This window comes from Ovis canadensis, chromosome 7 (assembly GCF_042477335.2).
Source record: "Ovis canadensis isolate MfBH-ARS-UI-01 breed Bighorn chromosome 7, ARS-UI_OviCan_v2, whole genome shotgun sequence".
Classification (NCBI taxonomy): domain Eukaryota; kingdom Metazoa; phylum Chordata; class Mammalia; order Artiodactyla; family Bovidae; genus Ovis; species Ovis canadensis.
In genome coordinates this window covers 21,368,940-21,392,696 of record NC_091251.1, presented here as the reverse complement: position 1 = coordinate 21,392,696, position 23,757 = coordinate 21,368,940, and the positions used below count along the sequence as shown (strand labels likewise).

At 37.5% G+C, this 23,757-nt stretch overlaps 1 protein-coding gene across 1 annotated transcript in view; it reads left to right on the top strand.

The window, feature by feature from the left end:
* Positions 1–23,216, top strand: part of TBCA (tubulin folding cofactor A) — an 84,533-nt gene extending 61,317 nt beyond the window's left edge. The window contains exons 2-4 of the mRNA XM_069595364.1: positions 9,400–9,505; positions 20,843–20,929; positions 22,962–23,216. Of these exons, the coding sequence (XP_069451465.1) occupies positions 9,400–9,505; positions 20,843–20,929; positions 22,962–23,042 (274 nt within the window). The 3' untranslated portion in view covers positions 23,043–23,216. The remainder of the gene's footprint in view (positions 1–9,399; positions 9,506–20,842; positions 20,930–22,961) is intronic.
* Positions 23,217–23,757: the final 541 nt, after the last annotated feature.

The following is a 23,757-nucleotide window of genomic DNA, read 5'->3' as shown; positions in this document are numbered from 1 at the left end:
TATAAGTCTCAAATGCAAGTTTCTGGACATGCTGTTCACATGTTCAACTGTTGTTAAGTCTAAGTCTGAATATATCCACTACTTGCAGCTTTCTCCTATAGCTGAGTTTATGGTCGCAAGCTTTTTTTCTTTTTCTTTTTGTTAATATCTTTATTGTGATGTAATTCATATACCTTATAAATCACCCACTGTACAGTCTGTGTTTTTAGTATATTTACAGAATTGTGCAACTGTCGCCACAGGCATTTTTAAAACTTTTTTTTTTAATCTGTTTCGGCTGCACTGGGTCTTGGTTGCAGCACACAGGATATTCGGTCTTCATTGGGGCATGTGGAATCTTTAGTTGTGGCCTGTGGAATCTAGTTCCCTGACCAAGCGTCGAACCCAAGCCCCCTACATTCACAGCAGGGAGATTTAGCCACTGGACCAGCAGGGATTAGATCTGATAGAGTGCCTGAAGAACTATGGATGGATTTGTGACATTGTACAGGAGGCAGGGATCAAAACCTTCCCCCCCAAAAAAGGCAAAATGGTTGTCTGAGGAGAACTTACACATAACTGGGAAAAGAAGAGAGGTGAAAGGCAAAGGAGAAAAGGAAAGATATATCCATTCGAATGCAGAGTTCCAAAGAATAGCAAGAAGAGATAAGAAAGCCTTTCACAGTGATCAGTGCAAAGAAATAAAGGAAGACGATAGAATGGTAAAGTCTAGAGATCTCTTCAAGAAACTTAGATATACCAAGGGAACATTTCATGCACAGATGGGCACAATAAAGGACAGAATGGTATGGACCTAACAGAAGCAGAAGATATTAAGACGAGGTGGCAAGAATACACAGAACTGTACAAAAAAGATCTTCATGACCAAGATAATCACAATGGTGTGATCACTCACCTAGAGCCAGACATCCTGGAATGTGAAGTCAAGTGGGCCTTAGGAAGCATCACTACAAACAAAGCTAGTGGAGGTGATGGAATACCAGTTGAGCTATTTCAGATCCTGGAAGATGATGCTGTGAAAGTGCTGCACTCAATATGCCAGCAAATTTGGAAAACTCAGCAGTGGCCACAGGACTGGAAAAGGTCAGTTTTCATTCCAATCCCAAAGAAAGGCAATGCCAAAGAATGCTCGAACTACCACACAATTGCATTCATCTCACACACTAGTAAAGGAATGCTCAAAATTCTCCAAGCCAGGCTTCAGCAATACATGAGCCTTGAACTTCCTGATGTTCAAGCTGGTTTTAGAAAAGGCAGAGGAACCAGAGATCAAATTGCCAACATCTGCTGGATCATGGAAAAAGCAAGAGAGTTTCAGAAAAACATCTATATTTCTGCTTTATTGACTATGTAAAAGCCTTTGACTGTGTGGATCACAATAAACTGTGGACAATTCTGAAAGAGATGAGCATACCAGACCACCTGACCTGCCTCTTGAGAAACCTATATGCAGGAAGCAACAGTTAGAACTGGACATGGAACAACAGACTGGTTCCTAATCGGGAAGGCAGTATGTCAAGGCAGTATATTGTCATCTTGCTTATTTAACTTATATCCAGAGTACATCATGAGAGATGCCGGGCTGGCATTCAGAAGCATGAGCCGAAATCAAGATGGCCAGGAGAAATGTCAATAACCTCAGATATGCAGATGACACCACCCTTATGGCAGAAAGCAAAGAACTTAGGAGCCTCTTGATGAAAGTGAAAGAGGAGAGTGAAAAAGGTGGCTTAAAACTCAACATTCAAAAAACTATGATCATGGCATCCAGTCCCATCACCTCATGGCAAATAGATGGGGAAACAATGAAAACAGTGAGAGACTTTATTTTGGGGTGCTCCAAAATCACTGCAGATGGTGACTGCAGCCATGAAATTAAAAGATGCTTACTCCTTGGAAGAAAAGTTATGACCAACCTACATAGCATATTAAAAAGCAGAGACATTGCTTTGCCAACAAAGGTCTGTCTAGAGTCAAAGATTTGGTTTTTCCAGTAGTCATATATGGATGTGAGAGTTGGACTGTGAAGACAGCTGAGCCCCGAAGAATTGATGCTTTTGAAGTGTGGTGTTGGAGAAGAGTATTGAGAGTCCTTGGATAGCAAGGATATCCAAGCAGCCCATCCTAAAGGAATTGAGTCCTAAATATTCGTTGGAAGAACTTATGCTGAAGCTGAAACTCTAATACTTTGGCCACCTGATATAAAGAACTGACTCATTTGAAAAGAACCTGATGCTGGGAGAGATTGAAGGTGGGAAGAGAAGGGGATGACGGAGCATGAGATGGCTGGATGGCATCACAGACTCAATGGACATGAGTCTGAGTAAACTCCAGGAGTTGGTGATGAACAGGGAGGCCTGACATGCTGCAGTCCATGGGGTTGCAAAGAGTCAGACACAACTGAGCGACTGAACCGAACTGAACTGAACCACCAGGGAATTCCCTGGAAGGTTTTCATTACCACCAAACCCTTTAGCTCTTACCTTCCTATTTCCCCCATCCTTGTTGTTGTTTTAGTCCCTGAGTTGCATCCGACTCTTTGCGAGCCCATCGTCTGTATCCCTCCAGGCTCCTTTGTCCGTGGGATTTTCCCAGGCAAGGTTACTAGAGTGGGTTGCCATTTCCTTCTCCAGACAGTCTTCTCCACCAAGGAATCAAACCGTCATCTCCTGGATTGGCAGGTGAATTCTTTACCACTGAGTCACCAGGGAAGCCCCATCCCCCATCCTAAGCAGTCTCTAATTTACCTTCTGTTTCTGTAGATTTACCTATACTGTAAATAGAATCATAGAATAAGTGGCCTTTATGGGTGGCTTCTTTGATTTAGCATAGTGGTTTTAATGTCCACCCAGATGATAACGTGATTCAGTCATTCATGTTTTGTGTGCTGTTGTTCCATTGTGTGGTATACCATATACTGCTTGTCCATTCACCAGTTCATGGACTTCTGTGTTGCTTCCACTTTTTACCTCTGCATGCGTAATGCTGCACTGAGCGTTCATGTACAAGTTTTCATGTAGACATATGATTGCATTTCCGTTGGGTATATACTTAGGAGTGGAATTCCTGAGATATGTGGTAACTCTGTATTTAACTTTTTGAGGAATGGCCACGCTTCTAAAGCAGTTGTACCAGTTTACGTTTCCACTGGCAGTGTTTGATGGCTTCAGTTTTTCCGCATTCTTGTTAATAACACTTGTTATTATCTGACTTTTTGACTATAAGCTTCCTAATGGGTGTGAAGTGCTATCTCGCTATGGTTTTGATTTGCATTTCTCTGATGCCTAATGATGTTGAGCATCTTTCCATTTGCTGATTGGGCACCTGTATATCATCTTTAAAGAAATGTCTATTCAGCTTGCCAGTTTTTTAATTGGATTTTTAAAAACTTTTTTAAATTAATGAGTTGTAAAAGTTCTTTATATATTCTAGATACAGGTTTCTTATCCAGTATATGCTTTGCAGACATTTTCTCCCATTCTGTGGTTGTCTTTTCACTTTCCTGATAGTCTTTTGAAGCACAAAATTTTTTGATCTTGATGAAGGTCAGCACTTTTTTTTTTCCACTTTAGTTTTTAATTGAAGGATAATTGCTCTACAGAAGTTTGTTGTTTTCTGTCAGACATCAACAAGAATAGGTACACTCATGTCCCCTCCCTCCTGAACTTCCCTCCTAACTCCCTCCCCACCCCACCCTTCTAGATTGTCACAGAGCCCCTGTTTGAGTTCCCTGAGTCAGACAGCAAATTCCCACTGGCTGGCTGTTTTACATATGGTAATGTAAATTTCCATGTTACTCTCCATACATCTCACCCTCTCCTGCCTTCTCGCTGTGTCCATAGGTCTGTTCTCCATGTCCGTTTCTCCATTGCTGCTGTGCAGATAAATTCATCAGCACTGTCTTTCTCGATTTCACATACATGAGTCAGCTGCAGTCCATGGGGTCGCAATGAGTCAGACACGACTGAAGCCACTGAGCCCGGCATATGACGTTTATGTTTCTCGTTCTGACTTACTTCACTCTGTATAATAGGCTCTGGGCTCGTCTACCTCATCAGAACTGAGTCAACTGTGGTCCCTTCTGTGGCTGTAGTATTCCATTTTATGCATGTTCCGCAGCTGCTTTACCCACTCATGTGTCCGTGGACATCTTGGTTGCTTCCATGTTCTAGCTGTTGTGAATAGTGCTGCAGTGAAAATTGGGTACATGAGTCTTTTTCCATTTAGTTTCCTCAGGGTGTGTGCCTAGGAGTGGGTTTGCTGGGTCATACGGTGGTTTTATTCCTAGTTTTTTAAGGAATCTCCGTACCGTCTTCTGTAGTGGCTGTATCAGTTTACATTCCCACCAGCAGTTCTCCACACCCTCTCCAGCATTGATTGTTTGTAGACTTTTTGATGATGGCCATTCTGACCGGTGTGAGGTGGTATCTCATTGTAGTTTTGATTTGCATTTCTCTAATAATGAGTGATGTTGAGCATCTTTCCATGTGTTAGCCATCTGTATGTCTTCTTTGGAGACATGTCTGTTTAGGTCTTTTTCCCACTTTTTGATTGGATTGTTTGTTTTTCTGGTGTTGAGTTGTATGAGCTGCTTGTATATTTGGGAAATTAATTTTTTGTCACTTGTTTCCTTTGCTATTATTTTCTCCCATTTTGAGGGTTGTCTTTTCACCTTGTTGGTCATTTCCTTTGATGTGCAAAAAGCTTTTAAGTGTAATTAGGCCCTATTTGTTTATTTTTATTTCCATTACTCTAGGAGGTGGGTCATAGAAGATCTTGCTTTGATTTATGTCATTGAGTTATCTGCCTATGTTTTCCTCTAAGTGTTTTATAGTTTCTGGTCTTACATTTAGTTCTTTAATCTGTTTTGAGTTTATCTTTGTGTATGGCATTATGTTCTGATTTCATTCTTTTGCATATAGCTGTCCAGTTATTCCCCACATCACTTATTGAAGAAGCTATCTTTGCCACATTGTATATTCTTGCCTCTTCTGTCACAAATAAGTCACCTATAGGTGCATAGGAAGGTCAACATTTTTGTTTCTTGTGCTCTTGGTGTCATATATAAAACTCCAAATCCAAAGTCATCAAGATTTACCTACATTTTTCTTTCAAAACTTTTATAACTTTTGCTTTTTATATTGATCCATTTTGAGTTAATTTTTGTATGTGGTATGAGGTGAGGAGGGAGGTAGAAATCATAGGCTTTTAACCTCAAAAATCAAACCAAAGGTAAAATGTCTGAAAATACTAATAAGTAAATATACAAGTAAGTAGCAGGAGGCACATGAAACAAGACTGCCCAGTTGTTCGTAATTGTCACTCGGAGTGATGAGTATGACTGACTGCATATTTGAAATCGCTTTGTGTCCATACAGAGACAGTTTAATGGTTTGTTCTCATTTGGTTATTATTACCCTGATAGCCATCATTTCTTAAAATTTCTCCTTATGTATGTCGTTTTCTATTGCTTTTTTGTTTCTTTATTTTGCTCTTCTATATTTATTTAACTGCTAAAAGTGACCAAATTTTGAACTTGCTGTGTTTCTCTGTACATGTGGGTTTGTAAGGCTAATAAACATTTTCTGTTAATTATGCCTTTAAAATATAATAAGTTATGACTTTATATTTATTTGTACTTACTTTAATAGCATTTGAAAACTAGCAAAAGAGATCAGTGTTTAGAGAAGTACAGCTATTAGATATATTTTGGTATCTTTCTAATTGAATTTTGCTTTATTCCAGAAAATTTAGAAAATATAGCTAAAGGAAAAACTAGCAGACTTTAAAATAATTCAGAATTGTGCCACTCTGAAATTAATTATAAGCATCTAATTTTTAAATAAAAGTAATACTTACATATGGGGGGGGGACCCTGAAACTTTTATTGAAAGGCATAAAATGAAAGCTTATTTACCTCCCAGCTGACCACCCCTACCCCATATCACTAGGACTTTTCTTCTCAGGTAACCACAAATAGATAGTTGCCCGGGTGTATTTTGTTACTTGTTATTTGAGAATCTTTTGTTGTTTGTTTATATTCATGGCAGCCTAAAATTGATCCCTATTTGGTACTTTTTTTTTTCACTTTGAGATATGTCAGCATGAGAATTTAAAGGTCACATTCTACTATAAATACTGTTAACATTTTGTTATATTTCTTTCCATCTATGTTGCTAGTGCGTGATCATGAAGAACCTTGCTTGTACAACTCAAAATTCCAAACTGGAACATTTTAGTGTTTTAATATTTAGTATGCATTTTATGTGGTGATTTAAATCCAGACTTTAAATCTAAAACCTTCTAGATAGTATGACAAAAGGTTTTTTAGATTTGTGAACTTATTTTAATTCTGTTAGAATATGAAAATTGTGTTATTTTTTGAAATACATTTAATCTTCCTTTCAAATGATTAGACAGAAGCTATCCTCTAGTATGATTTTTAAATTCCTTCTCAGAGCATAGTTCTAGAAGTAAGTTTTCAAGCCAAGGGGAGAAAGCTACTTTTAATAGGTATGGAACTGTGAACTTTTTTTCCTTCTGTTCCTAAGATAATATGTATGTAGGAATATTAGTGTTTTCTTGAACTGCACTTTTCTTTTACATTAAAAGTTTGATTAACAAGAACTAGGGGAGATTGCACTATTATGATTAATTGAATTTTGATTATCTGAGGAATAATCAGTAGAACTTTGTATTGCTCTGGTCTTTATTGTGGGAAATCTTCCTGATCTATATCAATACCTTTTCTTGCTTTAATAAATACTTGTTTCCACTGCTTGTGCAAGAACCATATCTAAATTATATATCCCAGTCCTTCACACAAGGAAGATGAGATGTAAAATTAAGTACATGATACATACTTTTTTTAAAGATTTTGTTTTTGAAAATAACTTAATCTTTCTTTCTTTGGGATTTGGCATGTAATATTCTGACTCCTTTCCCAACACAAACTGAGCTTTTACCATTAGGTTGTTTAAGGTACATGTGTAAAAGTTTGGATTAGTTCAGTTCAGTTCAGTCGCTCAGTCATGTCTGACTCTTTGCCACCCCATGAATCACAGCACGCCAGGCCTTTTTGTCCATCCCCAACTCCCAGAGTTCACCCATACTCAGGTCCATCGAGTCAGTGATGCCATCCATCCATCTCATCCTTTGTTGTACCCTTCTCTTCCTGCCCTCAATCCCTCCCAGCATCAGGGTCTTTTCCAATGAGTCAGCTCTTTATATGAGGTGGCCAAAGTATTGGAGTTTCAGCTGTAGCATCAGTCCTTCAATGAATACCCAGGACTGATCTCCTTTAGGATGGACTGGTTCGGTCTCCTTGCAGTCCAGGGGACTCTGAAGAGTTTTCTCCAACACCACAGTTCAAAGGCATCAATTCTTCGGTGCTCAGATTTCTTCTCAATCCAACTCTCACATCCATACATGACCACTGGAAAAACCATAGCCTTGAATAGAGCCATCAGTTCAGTTCAGTTCAGTCGCTCAGTTGTGTCCAACTCTTTGCGACCCCATGAATTGCAGCACCGCCAGGCCTCCCTGTCCATCACTGTCTCCCGGAGTTCACTCAGACTCACGTCCATCGAGTCCGTGATGCCATCCAGCCATCTCATCCTCCGTTGTCCCTTTCTCCTCCTGCCCCCAATCCCTCCCAGCATCAGAGTCTTTTCCAATGAATCAACTTTTCGTCTGAGGTGGCCAAAGTACTGGAGTTTCAGCTTTAGCATCATTCCTTCCAAAGAAATCCCAGGGTTGGTCTCCTTCAGAATGGACTGGTTGGATCTCCTTGCAGTCCAAGGGACTCTCAAGAGTTCTCCAACACCACAGTTCCAAAGCATCAGTTCTTGGGTGCTCAGCCTTCTTCACAGTCCAACTCTCACATCCATACATGACCACAGGAAAAACCATAGCCTTGACTAGACGGACCTTAGTTGGCAAAGTAATGTCTCTGCTTTTGAATATACTATCTAGGTTGGTCATAACTTTTCTTCCAAGGAGTAAGCATCTTTTAATTTCATCGCTGCAGTCACCATCTGCAGTGATTTTGGAGCCCCAAAAAATAAAGTCTGACACTGTTTCCACTGTTTCCCCGTCTATTTGCCATGAAGTGATGGGACTGGATGCCATGATCTTCGTTTTCTGAATGTTGAGCTTTAAGCCAACTTTTTCGCTCTCCTCTTTCACTTTGATCAAGAGGCTTTTTAGCTCCTCTTCACTTTCTGCCACAAGGGTGGTGTCATCTGCATATCTGTGGTTATTGATATTTCTCCCAGCAATCTTGATTCCAGCTTGTGATTCTTCCAGCCCAGCATTTCTCATGATGTACTCTGCATAGAAGTTAAATAAGCAGGGTGACAATATACAGCCTTGACGTACTCCTTTTCGTATTTGGAACCAGTCTGTTGTTCCATGTCCAGACGGCCCCAAATAGTCAATAATGTGGTACTGGCCCTAAAACAGACACTTAGATCCATGGAACAAAATAGAAGTCCAGAAATGAACTCACACTCATATGGTCAATTAATCTGTGACAAAGGAGACAAGAATATACAATGCGGAAAAGATAGTCTCTTCAATAAATGTTGTTGGGAAAACTTCATTTCATACAGAAGAATGAAACTGGAACACTTTGTTGCACCATATTAAAAAATAAACTCAAAATGGGTTAGACTTTAAGAGCTTAAATCATAAAACTCCTAGAAGAAAATATAGACAGTCACCTCATTTACTTTGGTCTTAGCAGTGTTTTTTTGAATATGTCTCTTCGGCAGCATAGATGGACCTGGAAGGTGTAGATGCTGAGTGAAATAAGTCAGAGAGATACCAAATGATTTCACTTACATGTGGAATCTGAAAAACAAAACAAATAGACTCATAGATACAGAGAACAAACTGGTGGTTGCCAGGGGGAAGACAGGTCAGGGAAGACGGACAAAATAAGTGAAAAGGATTAAGAGATACAGCTTTATTGGTTACAGATGATGTATAGTTATTGTGATGATCACTCCATAATGTATAAAAATGTCAAATCAATATGTTATGTACCTGAAACAAATATAATATTATTAATGATAACAATTTAAGTGAATATATAAAGCAAGCAATAAAGAAATGTTATTTTATATTGTAAATACAATTGCTATAATGGAATGTGTTTTTAATTAAAATTTTAAGAATACTATGCTTTGATAAGTTGATTTGCTTTAATCAGGTATAAAATTTAAGAGTATAAGGCTCATACATCTACAGCTAAACGGTTTTCTTCCCTTCCTCTCTCCCTGTCTGGTTACATATGCTTTTTAAAGTATGCTTTATAGTTACATCGTTCCTTTGTTTCTTGTGGTCAGTTGCTAGAGAGAAAGTTAATTCTCTGAAACATTTTTGGTTTATTTATAGATTGGTCAAAGAAAAAATGATGTATGAAAAAGAAGCAAAACAACAAGAAGAAAAGATTGAAAAAATGAAAGCCGAAGATGGTGAAAATTATGCTATTAAAAAACAGGTAAAATTATTATTTAAGATATAATTTTACCTTAAGACTTCAGTCGGTAGTTCCTCTCTAATCTCATACCATGTTATAACTTCAGGTACCATCTTTGTGACCATTCACTTATTTACACAGCAGATATTTATTAAACCCCTGCTACTTGCCAAATGTGGTTTTAGGCACTGTTTTAGATGTGGCATTAAAACAACAAAACAAACCCAGAATTCCTGCTTACTTGGCATTTGTTCTCATGCCACTATCTGTCTCTGAGCCCGACAGAAAACGTTCCAGATGCATGCATTCAGCTGATCACCTCTGGGCATATTCTCCCTTCTGTGTTCAGGCTAAGAATCTTGGTCTTCCCTCAATCCAGCTCATCGCCTCCGAAGAAGAAGCTATTCTCGCTCTTGTTCCCCCCCTCTCAATAAATGGTACCTCTGCTTACTCAGATACTCAAACCAAAACTTACAGGTCTCTTCTTGATCACCAAGTCCTCTTTCTTCCTCCCTTGATTTCTTTCTCTGCTGTCACTATCCTGGTCCAGTCCACTGTTATTTCTTGCCTGGACTACTGCAGGAGCCTCCTTGTTGATACTGTCTCTTGATATCCCTACATCCCTTCCATACCGCAGTAGCCAGGTTGATCTCTTTAGAATGTGTACCATATTACTTACTCTATCACCTAAAATCCAGTGTCTAATGAATTTAGAATAAAATCCAGATGACACTAGGTAAAAGGAGAATATGCAAGAGCTTATATAGATAATATCTCAAGACTTGTTTTTTCAAATCAGCTTTATGAACTCACAGTGGTTTTTATCATATAAATTTTGTTATGTAGAATGGTAATAATGCATCCTTAGCTCCAGGCTTAATTAAGCAAAATTAATCCCTTAAAATGGACTTCTCTGCAGGTAGTTGCTTTCTGTGATGCTAAAGGAATGCAGTCACACCTGAAATGTCTTCTTTCTTTAGGCTATCCAAAAAGAGAACTTTCTTATTTTCTTGACTTTCCAGGAGAGCTTGCCTTCCTTTGTGTGTGATATAGCAAAGGACATTTTTATGGGGGAGGATTTGTAAACAGGTATGTAGGTATAATGTGTCCCCCAGTATGTTTTTTGTAAACTAACTGCTCTTCATGAGGATTTGCATACATAATTTAACTTTTTGATTCTTAAAATTATGTTAAATGTTTTTTGACAGCTTCTTCCATAAATATTCATATCCCCTTTGTACCTCTCTCACTAAGGTACTCTATTTTCCCACATCTAGTGAGAAGCATTGTAACATAGTATAGCGCTTAATTCACCCAGGTCCTGCTTGGATCCCATCCAGTTTGTTTTCCCACTTGTATAGTTTAGTTTTTTTTCTGCTCTGTGCTTTTTGTCACCAATAATGTATTTTAAAATAGTCCTATAGCTAGAATATGAGTTGTAAGTTACATGGAATGGGGGATATGTTTCCTTTCTAAATGTTTCTGTGTGCTCAGTTGAGTCTAGCTCTTTACAACCCTGTGGACCATAGCTCCTCCGTCCATGGAATTTTCCAGGCAGGCTTACTGGAGGGGTTGCCTTTTCCTACTCCAGGGGATCTTCCCAGCCTAGGAATCAAACCTGCATCTCTTGCATCTTCTGCATTGGCAGGCGGATTCTGTACCGCTGCACCACCTTTCTAAACAAATTCTACAAATAGTGCCATAGATTATCACAGAATCTGTTTTATTCAATTTTTAGTATTTGTATATTATCTTTCAATAAAATTACTGCTTGATAGGTAAGAATTAACTCTATTGAATCCTGTTCCTGTTGTTATTTGACGATATTAGCCACTTACTGGTTATATCATTGATTGCATATGCAGATATAAAAGGGAAAAAGTGAGTGAAAATTACTTAGTCGTGTCTGACTCTTTGCAACCCCATGGACAGTCCATGGAATTCTCCAGGCCAGAATACTGGAGTGGGTAGCCTTTCCCTTATCTAGGGGATCTTCCCAACTCAGGGATCAAACCCAGGTCTCCTGCATTGCAGGCAGATAGATTCTTTACCAGCTGAGCCACAAGAGAAGCCCAAGAGTACTGGAGTGGGTAGCCCATCCCTTCTCCAGCAGATCTTCCTGACCCAGGAATTGAACCAGGGTCTCCTGCATTGCAGGTGGATTCTTTACCCACTGAGCTACCAGAGAATCGCATAAAAGGGAAAAATATTTATTCAAAAACCCTTTCTACACTCAGCCATGTTAAGATTCTTTTGTCACAGTGGCCATGGTTTATAACATGACTTCCTGGATTCATAGTCAGCCTCGTACTTAAATGTAAGAGTATCATCCCATATCTAATTACAGAGCAATGAATTTTTCATGTTTGCTATTTCCAACCTGCAGAATATACAGTTGTCCAGCTTTGTTTCAGAGTCTCGTGGAACTTTGTCTCTACTCTAGCTCAGCCTGCATGCCTTTCTCAGTCCCTTTCCCTAGCTTGCCTGTGCTGTTTGTGCAGCCATTTGTGTTTTTCTTGCATGCGAGGGTAGTTGCGCTGCCGGAAGCACTGCTCTGTCCCTAATTGCCTAATGCTTTAAGGCCAGTCATTGCTTCTTGACATTTGCTGACACCCCTCATAAAAAATAGCAAGAGAGCCAAATGCCAGATTTTGAGGGTTCTCTCCTATTTTCCCTTTTTTTCCTCTTTTTCTGAGCTAAGTGCCGTCTGCAATCCCTTCTCACTATCTTGGCTTGTCTCTCACTTGGTTCCATTTGCTCTGGCTTTCCTGGATCTTCTGAACCAGCCCTGTTTTATAACTTACACATACAGTGCTGTCCCTATCAAACTTCTTACCTGAAATTGATTACCAAAATTGTTCTCTCCCGGAATAGGCCTCATTTTGGTTCTTTTAAAGTAAACTAGGCAGAAGTTTCAGGGCCCTAGCAAGCCAAAATACCAGTTATTCTGCTGTCCTTCGCTCTCTGGCTAAAAAATATAACACAGTATTCAGAAGTTAACTGAATATTGATGTTAGCCTTCTTCTGCTTATGATATTCCTCTTTTCCTCCACCTTCCTCATCATCCTTAATTTTTACATGAACATAAGTTTTCATTTTTTGAGATAAATGCCCAAATAATTTCTGGGTCATGTTAGTACATTTTTTGCTTTAAAAGAAACTACCAAGATCTTTTCTGAGTGGCTGTATTCATATCATTTTGTGTTTATATCAGTCGTCTTTGATGGTTTGACTTCACATCCTTGCCAGCATTTGGTGTTATCACTATTTCTTTTTAATTTTGTTTATTTATTTTTGGCTGTGCCAGGTCTTCACTGCTGCCCAGACTCCCTCTAGTTGCAGCGAGCGGGGCTTCTCTTCCTTGCTGTGTGCAGGCTGCTCACTGTGGTGGCTTCTCTTGTGTGGAGCACAGGGCTTCTCGGCTTCTGTAGTTGCTGTATGCAGATTCTAAAGCGCTGGCACAGTAGGTGTGGTGCACGGCCTTAGTTGCCCTGTGCCATGCAAAATCCTCCTGGACCAGGATCAAACCTGTCTCCCCTGCATTGGCAGGCAGATTCTTAACCCCTGGACCACCAAGGGAGTCCTGGTGTTATCACTGGTGTTTTCACCATTTTAATTTTGACATTTACCCATCACATCTACATGATTAGTGTATAGTGACAGCTGATTTTGCTTTTAATTTGAATTTCCCTAATGACTAATAATATAGAACTTCTTCTCGTTTGCTGATTGCCCATGTGTATATCCTCTTCAGTGAAATGTCTATCCATGTTTTCTGCTCATTTTCTGATTAGGTATTTTGTTTCAGTTTTGAGAATCTTTAATATTTTCTAGATAAATGCCTTTTGTTGAATATATGGTTTGCAGATATTTTCTTTTTGTCCTCATTTTGTCTTTTCACCCTCTTAATACAATCTTTTATTGACCAACAGTCTTTAACTTTGAAAACATAGCCTTTACAGCAAATGCATCCTTTTGTGAATCATACTTTTGATGTCAAATCTAAGGCCTCTTTGGGCTAGACTTTGGTCCTGAAGATTTTTTTGTTTTCTAAAAGTTGTGTGGTTTTATTTATCTCTTACATTCCCGGCTTCAATTGAGTTTGAGTTAGTTTTTATTTAAGGTGTGTGTGTGTGCTTAGTTGCTCAGTCGTGCCCAACTCTCTGCGACCCCATGGAGTGTAGTCCACCAGGCTCCTCGGTCCATGGGAATTTTGCAGACAAGAATACTGGGAGTGGACTGCCATGCCTTCCTTCACAGGATCTTCCCAACCCAGGGATCAGACCCAGGTCTCCGGCATTGCAGGCAGATTCTTTATGGTCTGAGCCACCAGGGAAGCCCCTGTAAGGTGTGAGGTTTAGTTAAAGATTCATCTTTTTGCCTGAGTGCCCAGTTCCAGCAGCATTTGTTGAAAAGGTTCTATCCTTCCTCCACAGAAATGCTTTTGTTCCATTGTCAGAAACCAGGGGGACTTGTTTGTGTGTTTGTTTTCGGGTTCTCTTCTGGTCCATTAATCTGTGTCTAACTCTGCCAGTACCTCACCGTCTTGAATACTGTAGATATATAGTGAACCTTAACATTGGGAAGAGTGAGCCCTCTCACTTGCCGCTTTTTCTCTCAGAATTATTTTTCCTAATTTTTTTGCCTTTCCGTAAAAATTTTCAAATAATGATCTCCATTAAACCTGGAGATCGACTTGCGGAGAATTAATGTCTTTACTGTGTTGACTCTTCCAGTCACTGAACATGGCAAGTCTCTCCAGTTTATTTAGGTCTCATTTCTTTCTTAGAGTTGGGTTGGCCGAAAGGTTTATTTGGGTTTTTCCAAATGAACCTTTTGGTCAATCCAATATTTTGTAATTTTCAGCATACAGATCCTATGCATATTGTGTTAGATTTAAACCTAAGTGTTTCACTTTTTTGAGGGTGTTGTAGTTTCAGTTTTAGTTTTCAGTTTCAGTTACTAATGCTGTATTTATTGTTATATATAAAAGTGTAGTCAGTTTTTTATGTGTTGATCTTAAAAACTGCAACCTTGACTTTGCTGACTTCACGGATTAGTTCTGGGAGTTTTGGGTGGATTCCTTCTGACTTTCTACATAACAATCTTGTCATTTGCAAATAAAGACAGTTTCATTTGCGGCTTCCCAGGTGGCACCAGTGGTAAAGAACCTACCTGCCAGTGCATGAGATGTAAGAGACGTGGGTTCAATCCCTGGGTTGGGAAGATCCCCTGGAGGAGGAAATGGCAACCCACTCCAGTATTCTTGCTTGGAAAATCCCATGGACAGAGGAGCCTCCTGGGCTATAGTCCATAGAGTCGCAGAGAGTCAGAACCGACACTGCGGTTTCGCTTCTTTTAAATCTGCATGTCTTTTGTTTGTTTTTCTTGCCTTGTTGCCCTGGCTGGAGCTTACAGTGCTATGTTGAATAGGAGTGGTGAGAGTGAACATATTTATCTTGTTTTCAGTCTTAAGGGGATAGCATTTAATTTTTTACCATTATATAAATGTTAGCTGTAGTGGTTTTGTAGATGGTCTTTTTCAAGTTGAGAAAGTTCTTTGTTTATGGTTTTGCTGAGTATTTTTGTCATGAATAGGTATTAGGTTTTGTCAAATGCTTCTGTGTCATTTGGTAAGATCACATGAGTTTTCTTCTTTGGCTTGTTGAAACTGTGAATTACATGGATTAATTTCTAAATATCGAACGAACCTTGATTGTGTTGTATAATTCTCTCAATTGGTGGATTTGAATTGCTAGTATTTTATTGAGGATTTTTGCATCTAGATTTATGGGAAATAATGGTCTGAAGTTTTTTTTATTAAATTGGGAAGTGTTCCCTCTTTTTTCTTGAAAGATTTGTATAAAATTGGTATTAAGTGTTTAAATATTTGAAAACATTGTTCAGTGAAAGCATCTAGGCTTGGAGAGCTCTTTTTCAAGAACTTTTTAATTAAAAATTTGATTTATTTAATAATTATAGTACTGTTCAGTTTATCTGTTAGGTTTTGGTGGTTTATAGTTTTCAAGGAACTGGTCCATGTCTTCTAAGTGATTGAATTTATGAACATTATGAATATTACTGAGCATTATGAACATTTGTGAGCATTATAAAATTACTTTTAGCATTTTTTTTCTCTTTTTGTTGGTTGTGAGATCTGTACTGACATTCTCTATTTTGTTACTGTTAGTGGCAATTTGTACCTTTTTACTGTATATTTGTCAGTCTTAACTAGAAGTCTATACCAAAAATAAAGCTTTGTTTCATTGCTTTTTTCCCCTCTGTTCTCTTTCTGTTTTTCATTTTATTGATTTCTGTTCTTGTATTTGTTATTTCCTTTCTTCTGCTTATATAGGTTTATCTTGCTCTTCTTTTTCTAGGTTCCTGAAGTAAAAACTTAGCTTTCTAATTTGAGATCTTTCCTCTTTACAAATCTAAGCATTTAATACTCTAAATTTCTCTCTCAGCATTGCTTTAGCTGAAAATCCCAGAAATTTTAATATGTTATATTTTCATTTATCTGTGTATTTCTCTGTTTCCTTAGAGACTTCCTTGTTGTGACCCATTAGTTGTTCAGAAGTATGTTGTTTAATTTATAAAATGTTTACAGGTTTTGCTGCTATCTTTCTGTTACTGTTTTCTGATTTTATTCCATTATAGTCAGACATGTACTATGTTTTGTTTCAGTACTTTTAAATTTGTTGAGGTTTTTTTTTTTCATTTTGTGTTTGTTCCTTTTGGTCCAGGATATAGTGTACTGTAGAGAATGTTTCATAGGTGCTTGGAAAGAATTTGTATTTTTGTTTCATAGGTGTATAGTGTTCTGTAAATGTCAGTTATATCTTTTGATGATGTTACTGGGTTCTTTTATATCTTTGCTGATTTCTTTTTTCTCTAGTACTTCTGTCATTTGCTAAAACTGGAGTGTTGGAATCCTCAGCTGTATTTCTCTCTCTCCTTTTAGCTTTATTGTTTCTAGTTTCATGTGTTTTGAAGCTCTTTTTTTAGTATATACACATTTAGGATCACTGTTTTCTTGATGGATTGGTCGTTTTATCATTATGTAGTATCCCTCTGTGTCCCTCATAATTTTTTACTCTTAAGTCTATTGTATCCAATATGAATCCAATATGAATATAGTCGCTCCTGTCTTTTTTTTTTTAATGTTTGCATGGCATATCTTTTTTCTATTCTTTTTTCAACCTATCTCTTTCATTTGGAGTGAGTTTCTTGTACACCTGTTTTTAGCTGGTAAATTTAGACCATTCATGTTTAAGTAATTATTGGTATGTCAGTGCTTAGAGCCCAGATTATTTTTGACTCATAGGATTCTTCCTCCATCCTTAACCATTCATCAATAACCACAGAACACAAGTCAAATGAACTTTTTATTTCTGTCTGTCTGTCTGTCTGTCTGTCTTCTTCATGGCATGGTGACTGGGTCCTAAGAGAAGTGTTTCCCAAAGTGATCATTCCAAGAGATTCCATGTAGAAGCTACAAGTCTTCTTAAGATGCAGCTTCAGGTCTTCAGTTTCAGAATGCCCCTTCTGCCACATCCTGTTGATTTCACAGTGCCAGACCAAATTCACTGTGGGAGGTGCTGACTGCTGGTGCTACTAACGCACGTGCTAGAGCTGAAATCAGGGGCTGTAACTCACAGCCGGTTAACCAGCTGATCACACTCAGACTCGGCTTTATCGTTTGTGGATTGAGGACACTGGTCTGGATGACATCCCAGATGTGGTTATGTCCTTTCTAACTCTATGCTTCTGTTTCTTAGATATCTTTTTTCCCCAGTTTTATTGAGGTAAAATTAAAATGTATATATTTTGGAGAAGGCAATGGCAACCCATTCCAGTGTTCTTGCCTGGAGAATCCCAGGGACGGGGGAGCCTGGTGGGGCTATGGGGTCTATGGGGTCGCACAGAGTCAGACACGACTGAAGCAACTTAGCAGCAGCAGCAGCAACCTGCACTGAATCAGTCTAGTTGTGCCTTACACACACACAAACACGCAGGCAAAATGGTCGATTGCTTAGAATGAGTTCCTTCAGGACTGCCTCTTGTAAATTAAGGTATAACTAAGAACATTTGCACTACCACACACAGAGTTTAGGTGATCTTGGTGCAGTGGGGGGACTGCAGTGACTGTAAAACGAAACTCACATGTACACGCGCTGTTGAAGACTAAGGGGAAACAGGTGTTCAGCCTAAAAAACATTTCTTAGTGGATTTCTACAGTGTGTCTTGGGTTTAACGCAAATTAAAACATTTAAAAGTTGACTTACTAGCATTTGTGGATTCCAGATTGAGACCCGTTATAAGAGCAATGATTTCTTCTGTGAATCAGCACATTCTTTTATAAATGAAAGTTTAAAGTTTCTCACTAAATCCATCTTATACAATTGACTGGTTTTGCTAACTACAGATGTGATGGGAATAGGGAAAAAGTAAAATATGGGGGGAAAGGGGAAAAAAAAACCAAAATGTACATATTTAAGGTGGGCAGCTTGATGGTTTGATGTACATATACCTCGTAAAATATCTACCATATTCACGCTACTGAACATACCCATCACCTCACATAGTTACTGGTTTTTTTTTCTTCATCAAATAGGTTTCTTAACTTGTTTATTATCACATTACCATTTTAGCACGATATAAAAGAAGAGACTTAACCATCGTTCCCGTAATCTCTGAACTACTCTTAGAGCTCAGTTTGGCAAACTAATACAGTTACCACTGGTCCCAGAAGCAGCCAGTATCTAATATTAGACTGTCCATGGATTATTATAGGTATAGCCAGCCCTGCATAAATGATCTGGATCACTGAAGGAGCTAGAAACCATTGGCTAGGTTATTTCACACACTCTTCTTTTAGAAAAATTAAAGATCTGCTAATAGATTTTTCCTTGCCAATGTATGTATGTTTGATTGTGAGTGAAGCTGATCATATTTGAGTTCAGTGGTTTATTCACTGTTGCAACGAGTCTCGCTAAGCTTCCCCCAGGATCCTTAGTTAGCCTCAGTCTTGTCATAGCACTGAAATAAACTGACAGTTTATTCAGGTGTTTTAAACAGAGGCACCATTCATTTGAATGACTACTTCCAAAAAGAACACTTTGAATGATAATACTTATTTCATTTATTCACGTGTTTTGAGGGGTGTCTTTACTGAATAATCATACCTTATCTACTGTCTTTCAAAATTATTCCTGACAATTGTAGTTCTCTGTTGGGAGGTAAAGTACATGACGTGTGGCCTTGATAAGGATGTGGTTCATGGGTCCCAAACCATAGTCCCCACTGTGCTGGGTAAAGTGCAGCGGGACAGTGTCAGTGTTCATTTCACGTTTACTCTCCCGTAGGGGCTGGAGGGCGAGACCTTCTCTTCTTCATATTTGTATCCCCTGTGCCTGACATCCTACAACTATATAGTAAGCTTATTGTGTGAAATGAGACTGATACATGGGAGAGACTGGGCTTTGGCCCTTCTTAAGTCAGAATCCTATTTGATTAATGAGGGATATAGAACAGTAATGAATAGAAGGTGCTTTGGACAGCATTGTTTAAAGTTCATGTCCATGACAACACTAAAGCTTGCCAAATAAAGTTTACAAGTATACATTTTCGCTTATGTGTCTAACCCACTTCTTTATATTTATTTCATCTTGTTTAATGCCTATAAACTAGGGGGGCCCATAGGGAAGGAAATATGAATTCCTTACCTAATTAAATGTCCCTGTCACTGACTTTTCACATGTATGCAAACTAACCAGACACACACAAAAAAATAGTTAATGGCTCAGTCGTGTCCAACTCTTTGCAACTCTATGGACCAGACTCCTCTGTTCATGGAATTCTCCAGGCAAGAATACTGGAGTAGGTTGCCATTTCCTTCTCCAGGGGGTCTTCCCAGCTTAAAGTCAAATCCAAGTCCCCTGTATTGTAGGCAGATTATTTACCATCTGAGGCACCAGGGAAGTCCTCAAAAATAGATTAATGGCAATGATTGAATTGCCATGGCATGGTATGAATATCTATAAAATAAAGTCATGATCCCGTGTTTGAAATTTTCAGCATGTGCCTTATTAGCAGAAGAATTACAAGTTCAGCAAGAGATTTCACCTAAGAAAAGAGATGTGGATAGAGAGCATTGTTGTATATTATAATTTTAATTTTTATTTATATTATGAACAATGATAAAACTTTGGGAAAAGGAAGAAGGTAGTGGATTCATTAAAGTTTCTATTAGAGTAAAATAGGATTATGGTTACCATTAAATTATGTCATTTGTTTTTAATGTGAGTTAGATAATAAAGCTTCTAGGTTAAAGTTCAAGATTTTGTAGCCATTTCACCAAAGTTATTTGACCAAACATTACTTTTTGGAGATAAATGTTTCATTGATCTCTGTGTCTCTATCTAAGACTAGTTTAAGGAGATAAAGCTTCATATTTCCTTGGGAAAGAGACTTATTTGAGGTCCAACATCTGACACTAATATATTTACCCTCTAACTGATTGGGTTTCCCATTCATCCATTTGATTATTTTTCTTCTTTTTATGATTTGATATATTTTATAGTCCAGCTTCAAATGGTGAAATTTTAAGTCGAGAAATATCCTCCAAAGTAAAGATTCCTGTGTTTAATTCTGTAGTGTCTGTCTTTGGGAGAAATAGAGAGAAGTAGAAGTTCAGATTCAGAGGGGTGCTTGGTTGGTAATTTGGATCAAACTGCATGGGGAGAATAATCTCTCCCCTAAAATGAAGCACAGGGATAAGTAATAACTTTTTATGCATGATAAGCATCAGAAATGTGAACCTGCGGGTCTCTGCTCTTCATTTTTCCTCACCTCTGTCTTTCAGTTAGAACCTCCTGCAGTGTGCACACGATGTGATCAATAACTCAATAACTTTTTTCATGCAGTAATTATCTCCATGTGATATTATCTGAGCACTGTTTTTCTTTATTACTCAAAAGATGCAGGAGATGTTTATATAACCAGCTGATCCCATTTTGGATAACGGTGCTTTGTGTCAGCAGGAGAAACAGTTTATTTTAAATAGCCTTTTTAAATAAATGCTCTATGAAAAGCTTTCACAGTTAATTTTCACTTGGCGTGAGAAGGTGATTACCAAAAAGGTTTAGATCGAAAACTTGTACTTTGTATATTTTACAGTTTGAAAGTCATTCTTTCTAACTTCTAATAAACACAATTAAAATTAAAATATTGAACCATTTAACATAGCCATAATTTTTTTCTGTTCCTCTAAATCATTTTGTATGTTTTCAGAGGTGTGAGCTAAATGCGTACGTCCTGCCATCTCTGCGTGTCTCACAGGTCGTTCTGTTACAGGCCGAGATCTTGCAGGAGTCCCGGATGATGATTCCAGACTGCCAGCGCAGGTTGGAAGCTGCACACACTGATCTTCTGCAGTTATTAGTAAGTACTACTTATCTGTCTTATGTTTCAATGTTATTTCAGTCTAATACATCAAAGGCCAAAGTTTTAAATCTTTGACACTGAAAACTAGTTGGTGACATTTTGCTTACTTGCTCAGTGTACAGTGCATTTTTAAATAATTAGTGGAGTTTAAGTGGTGTCTAAGTCATGCCTCCAGTGAGAGCACTGTGTCATCATGGCACTCTAGTCATTTAAACTGAGGTGAAGTATATTTGAGTTATCATGGTAGGTATTCATAGTACTAATACTGTCCAGCAATATCTTGAATGATTCCATTTTCACACATAAACATCTTTTTTAATACATTAAATGTAAATATTCTGTTTGATGTTTTAAAAGATCCAGATATTTCAAATGAATTTAGGCTGTTTTACAAAGGATTTGGAATTCTTCCCGATTCAAACCTAAAATGATTTGAGAGAGGAAAGAAAACCCTGTACAGTAATATATAGGCAGTCCTTTCATATTAACTTGGAGCTGGTAACACTCTTTATCATATTTGCTAGTATAAATGTCTTGTGATATAGTGGCAGAATCATTTTAAAAAGGGATTCTAAGAAAAATGAGAAGTTCTTTTTTTATTTCTTAAAAAAGATGAAAGCAGAGTACTGTGTATAAGCCAGTTATTTTTGCTATTTGATGATAATTTGATGAATTCTGTCATTTCCTTTATTAACCTTTAGTTTCTAGTTCTGGAGCTAATATTAATTACCAGCTACATAGCTGTCTCCTGTTCATAGTTGTTTCCTATACATCAAACATAGTGAGGCTTTTTCAGGTTGATCGTATGTATATATTCTTGGAAAGAGAATGAGATTTGTTTTCCCACCAAAATAATATCAGGACTAAGTCTGTAGAAAAAACGAAACAGAGAAATACATTTTACTTTACTTTTGAAACAGAGCTCGTATTTATCTGTAGGAACCTTTTAAAGGCAGGATAACTCTCTTTAAAGCCAAAATGAAGCTAAGTTTTTAAAATAAAAGAGATGAAATAAAAGATAAATGAAAACAGGAAATACTCTATTAAAATATTACCCGGAACAGCAGAATTATTTGTATTTCCTGACAATTGAAATGCTTTTTTCTCTCATGAATGTAGTAACCAAGAAAGTAATAAAAACTGCTTAAAAAATAATATTGTCTTTGGATGATGTATTTGTGTGTGAGGATATATTCAGCAATGTCTGTACCCTCAAAGAGCTTATATGTTCTAACAGAGAACAAAGGCGTGTTCAAATGTAATGGAGAAGTTTAAGGAATTCTTACCTGTAGTCTGAATTAAGCAAACCCTCAGTCCTTTTTTCCTTTAAAATTTCATATTAAATACATGTATACACACTTCATTTCCTCTTCCCTCTAGCTGTTTGTAGATATTCATCTTTTATTGCCTGACCTGAATTGCTGACCATAGCGTGGTTTACTAAATAATCAACAAAATTGGCTGTGCTCTATGCTCATTAACTTACATTATTTCATTTATGTGTTACTATTAAATAATAGTTTTGTATATGATATACCAAGGAAGAACTCAGTCTTTAAATGTCAGAAACTGAAAGCTGTTGTTCCCATGTAGTAAGGTATATAATACTTATCAACAGGAAGACAGTTCACTTTTCTTAACTCTAGTGTGACATCTGTAGCCTTCTTTGTCATTTGAGTAGCTGTAGGGTTATTTCGGTCTGAATGTCATCATATATGTAATGCATTAGTAAATAATTTTTTACTGTTAGTGCATTAATAATACCATTTTGCTGTGTTAATAAAGTGAGAATACAATGTTTTAATTTTTTTCCTGAGGTTTTAATTACTTAATGTAAGTGGTTTTAGATGACCATGTTTTTTATTTATTATATAAGAATATACAATATTGTATATTATATAATAATATATAAAAATATATATTTTGTTTTAATTTTTGAGCTGCTTATCTTTGATAGTTTGTGATATCTGAGTAATAAGTACTGAAGTTCAAGAAGAATAAACATAATTTTTATTACATTTAATTTCAGGAGAGTGAAAAAGACTTGGAAGAAGCTGAGGAATATAAGGAGGCACGTTTAGTACTGGATTCAGTGAAGTTAGAAGCCTGAAGTTTTCTGTGCAGGGTATTTTTTGCATTAAATCCTGGGATCCATTCCACAATTCATTATTTTTGACCACTGCTATGTGTTCAAGTAGTATGAGAATGTGATTCTTTTTATGCAGCGCATATATTTTTCTTTGCCTAATTTAATGTGTCAAATAAATGAGTTCATCTAATAAAATTGCTTCTTTTGTACTTTACAGAGTATTTTAATTAACCTTTTAGCATTAAGTCATAGCCATTTTTGACAGAGAATTAAAATCTGTTAGGTTCTTTTTAAAGTCTAGATGTTTTACTGCTTAAGCGTGAATTAAATTAAAAACAGGGTGATTTTTTTCTTCTAAGATAAATATCCAAATTTTGAGTATTTTATCCTGAGTAGCATGCAACTCCCAGATAAGAAAGTAACAACACAGGACTTCCCTGGAAGTCCAGTGGTTCAGACATGCTTCCAAGGCAAGGAAGGGGTGAGGGTTTGGTTCACATTGGGGAACTAAGACCATCCTGCATGCCACGTGGCATGGCCAGAAGACTAAAAAAAGGAAAAGTAAGAACTTCTCTATGGATGCAGCCTTACATATTTATTTCTTCACAGTTAAAGTCCAGCATTCAACATTTCCATTACTGTGAACTAATAGGAAACATTTAAATCTTTTTCCAGAAAAATTTATACAGAAAACACCAGCCATTTAGATCTTTAAGAATAAAATTCTTATGAATAA